This window comes from Chrysochloris asiatica, unplaced genomic scaffold (genome assembly GCF_000296735.1).
Source record: "Chrysochloris asiatica unplaced genomic scaffold, ChrAsi1.0 scaffold00307, whole genome shotgun sequence".
In the NCBI taxonomy this organism is placed as follows: Eukaryota; Metazoa; Chordata; class Mammalia; order Afrosoricida; family Chrysochloridae; genus Chrysochloris; species Chrysochloris asiatica.
In genome coordinates, this window is record NW_006408825.1 from 1,521,628 (window position 1) to 1,526,343 (window position 4,716).

A 4,716-nucleotide genomic window follows, 5' to 3' on the forward strand; every position below is an offset into this window, starting at 1 on the left:
CTTGTCATGATCCACAGAATCGAAAGCCTTTGTGTAGTCAATAAAGCACAGGAAAACATCTCTCTGATATTCTCTGCTTTCAACCAAGATCCATCAGACATCAACAATGATATCCCTCGTTCCACGGCCTCTTCTGAATCCAGCTTATTCATACACAAATTCAACTGAAGCTGAAGAAAATGAAAACAAGTCCACAAGAGCCAAAATATGACCCTGAATATATCCCACCTGAATTTGCAGACCATCTGAAGAGCAGATTTGATACATTAAACACTAAAGACTGAAGACCAGAAGAGTTTGGGAATGACATCAAGAACATCATACATGAAGAAAGCAAAAAGTGATTAAGAAGGTAAGAAAGAAGGAAAAGGTCAAAATGGATGTCAGAAGAGACACTGAAACTTGCTCTCCAGAGCAGAGATGCTAAAGCAAATGGAAGATATGAGGAGGTACAAGAGCTGAACAGAAACTTTCAAAGATCACCTTGAGAGGATAAAGCCAAATGTTACAACAAAATATGCAAAGATCTGGGATCAGAAAACCAAAAAGGAAGAACACGCTCAGCATTTCTCAGACTGGGGGAACTGAAGACAAAATTCAAGCCTCAACATTCATAATTGAAAAATTCTCTGGGCAAATTATTGAATGATGCAGAAAATATTAAGAGAAGATGGAAGGAATACACAGAGTCACTATACCAAAAGGAAATGGTTAATGTGCTACCATTTCAAGAGGTAGCATATGATCAAGAGCCAATGATACTGAAGAAGGAAGTCCAAGGTGCATTGAAGGAATTGGCAAAGAACAAGGCACCAGGAACTGAAGGAATAAAAATCGAAATCTTGCAAGATATTGAGGCAGCACAGGAGGCACTCACTATCTCTGCCAAGAAATTTGGAAGACAACTATCTGGCTGATTGATTGGAAGAGATCCATAGTTGTGCCCATTTCCAAGAGAGGTGACCCAATGGAATGTAGAAATCATTGGACAATATCTTTGACATCCTATGTGAGTAAATTTCACAACCTGTAGGTTTATATAAAATGCTCTTCCATGCATTTAAATGGAAGAAAAGGTGGAATATGTTTGAATTTTTTGTCATGCTTACCTAAAGAACAAAATCCAGTGCCTCATGTATGAAAGGTGGATATGTAGTAGGTAGGTAGAAAGTCATTCGTTACTCTTTTTTTGAGCAATGCTCTTCTCTTGGGTAAACGTGGGTACCCATGAAATAACATCAAAGTAGTTTCCTAAGCCTCTGGTTTTTCAGGATCTGGTGTCAGAATGAAACCAACAGTGAACTCAAAGTGTTCCTTAATACACAGACCTTTTAAGGGAGAGGCAGTGGCTTGCCTTATACACAAGGTGCGGAGTGCTTCCTCAGGGAAATATGAGGGACAGGGAGAGATTGTAGGCAGACTTGTGGCCCAGAGGTAGAGGAGCAACTTGAGGAGATGCAATGTGCTTGGAAAGGAGAATACTGAGGTGGAGGGAGGAATACTTTGTGCTTGGAGAACATAATGGGTGCATGCTTTTAGCTTGGAGAGGAGAATGCAAGGTTAAGGGTGCCTTGTGCTTGAAGAGGAGAATATGAGGAGGGTGTAGTGTGTTTGGGTGGGAGAATGCAGAGGCATGATTGTAGTGTGCTTGGAGAGGAGAATTATGGGAGATAGAAGCAGTGTGTTGGAGATTAGAATGGGATAATGGTTGTGGAATCATATAGCTTGGGAGATTGGAGAGGAAAGATGGTGTGAGATCTTGAAAGCCTCATAGATTTGAGAGTTTGAAGCCTGCAAAGGTCAACCCAAAAGAAATAAAGAATTGTCTTAGTTTCCTATGACTGTTGTAACAAATGACTGTAAAATGGGTGAGTGTGAAGAACAGAAATATGTGACATCACAGTTCTATAGGTTAAAAGTCAGATTCAGGATTTTGACAGAGGCATGTTCTTGTCTCTCTCAGCTTCTGGTATCTCTTGTTGCTTTATTGGTGTTTCTAGATTTGTTTTTTTCTATGTATCTTCATGCGGTGTCTTCTGCTCATTTGACTAAGTCTATGTTGTCTGTCTCCCCTTTTATAAGACACAAGTCAAAAAAGATTAGGACCCATCCTATGTCGATGTAACTTGTTGGCTAAAATGATGACATATGCAAAGAAAAACTCTTATTTCCAAGCAAGGTCACATTCATAGCAGTTAGGACTTCAATGTGTCTGCTTGGAGGACACTATTCAACCCATTACATCAGCCATGGGGGCTGGTCTTCTAGTATTTATTTTCTAGAAAAATCACTGTGGCTACAGAATGAAGAATGACGCTGGAGGGAGAAAAACAGAGGCCAAGTGGGGCCAGTAGGACCTGTAGACTGGATGGACACTGGGGTAAGAAAAGGAATTAGAGTAAATCTCCAGTCTGAGTGATAATGCTCCCTGGTATGGAGGTGAGTGAGACAGACAGAAGGTCAGTGGGAAGATGATGAAAACCTGCCTTTGGGAAACTCTGAGGTCAAGATGGGCTGTCTTGGGGATCCAGGCAAGGTGACCTACCTACCTGAGGAAATAAATAAATTGTGCCTAGAAGGGGGAGGACCAAGCTCAATGATGACTGGACAGAGTCTAATGTAGTATGGGGTGTCCTACATCCAATCCCAAGACCATGAATAGCTAGTGACAAGGTGTATTTCAAGCCCCCAGCTTAATGGGGACCCTAGCCCTTCACCTTGAGCAGGAAGGAAGAGTAGGACAAAGAGCTGTCCCTGACTAAGAAGGAGCACCATCTTGTCCACATCTCACTTCAAGTGAAACAAATGTGCTGTGCTCCAAGCACTGATTTGAAGAGTCTCTTCCAGAAAGACAGATATCACTAAGTCCATCCCTGTCTGCCGTACCACTTCCTGCTCTCTTCCAGAGTCCTAGGTGATCTGTTCTCTTGTAGGCCTCCTCATCAAAGTCAGCTGTGTTCTGACAGGTAGTACACAGACTCTCCCAAGACACTTCATGCATAATAGTTTCCTGACACTCAAGGTGTCCCCTGACTAAAGTAAACTTTAGAGAAAAGACCTTAACCCCACGATTTAGAATAGGGTATGTCACAAGCTTTGGATTCAGACAAAACTGATTTAATTCCAGCTTTGCCTCTTAATAGCTGTCATCATGGGCAAAATAATTAACTTCTCTGAGCCTCAGTGTGCCGATCTCTAAAAGCAGATATTTACCTCCCAAGGTCACTAAAGGGTTGGGCAGTCTATTCAAGCATTTAATTACATTAGCATGTAGAATAGAAATTAATGGATAGAAAAATGTAGATAATCATTTGCATATGATTACCTTAAATTCTGAAATAGCATGTGATAAAATCACTGTTATTCCTTCCAAAATACTTGTCGTTAAGTGCCATAAACTTGGTTCTGACTCATAGCAACCCTGCATAGGGTTTCCGAGGAGTTGCTGGTGGATTTGAGACACCAACCTTGCAGTTAGCAATCCAGTGCTTATCCCCCAGTGCCACATTAGAACTTCAAGAATACTTGTCACAGTAGACACAGAAGGAGAGCTCCTTATATTGACTCAGGCTATCTACAGAAACCTACACATAATGTCACACATGAGTAATATCAGGGGCATTTCTGTTGAGTTAGGCATGTGCCAGGAATTCCTGCTTTTCCTACTATAGTTCATCACTGACTGTATGTGTCAGTGACCCTATACATTAGAGCACAAAGATGCGCTCCATTGGTATAATTGTTGTTGTTGTTAAGTGCTGTTGAGTTGGTTCCAACTCATAGCGACCCTGTACATGGTTTCTGAGGCTGTAAATCTTTATGGAAACAGAAAGCTTCATCTTTCTCCCACAGAACAGCCGGTAGTTTCGAACTGCTGACCTTTAGGTTAGCAGCATGATTAGAAACCACTATGCTACCAGAGTTCACCTGGAAAAGCTAAGTGGAAAACCCTTGGCAAAATGAGTAAAACAGTAATTTTTCTCATGATCTCTTAAAAATTTTTTCAACAAAACATTTGCAATGCCACCAAAATTGAAGAGGTCATTACCAAAATATATGCAAAGTACACACGTGTGCACATTAGAAACATAACATGTATATAGGGTCACTATGAGTCAGAACTGACTCCACAGCACTTAACAACAACAACAATAGTTGTTAAATGAAAGAGTCAATTCAGACTCATAGTGACCCTGTATGGGTTTCTGAAGAGCAGTTGGTGAGTTTAAACTGCCAACCTTATATTAGCAGTCCAGGGCTTATCCTACAGTACCACACCACAAGATCGATTTGAACCACAAGGTCAGTGGAAACCCTTGGGAACCCTATACTGGCACTCAACAACAACATATATGTATATACGTATATGTTGTTTTTGAGCAAATATGTCACTTTGAGTACTAAGGTGTGCTATATATATATAAACGACATATTGTGTTAGGTAAATCTGCTGCACAAGACCTTTTTAAAGTGTTGAAGAGCAGAGATGTCAGCTTGAGAACTAAGGTGCGCCTCACCCAAGCCATTGTATTTTCAATAACCTCATATGCATGCGAAAGCTGAACAATGAATAAGGAAGACCTTAGAAGAATTGATGCTTTTGAATTATGGTGTTGGAGGACAATATTGAAAATGCCATGGGCTGCCAAAAGAACCAACAGATCTGTGTTGGAAGAAGTGCAGCCAGAGTGCTCCTTGGAGGCCAAGATGGCCAAA

General features: G+C 41.0%; 1 protein-coding gene across 1 annotated transcript in view; it reads right to left on the reverse strand.

Annotated features, from left to right (window-relative positions):
* The window catches only part of LOC102811083 (protein S100-A10-like), a 9,873-nt gene extending 6,872 nt beyond the window's left edge, over positions 1-3,001 (reverse strand). The window contains exon 1 of the mRNA XM_006874967.1: positions 2,887-3,001. Coding sequence (XP_006875029.1) covers positions 2,887-3,001 — 115 coding nt within the window. The remainder of the gene's footprint in view (positions 1-2,886) is intronic.
* Between the last annotated feature and the right edge of the window lie 1,715 nt (positions 3,002-4,716).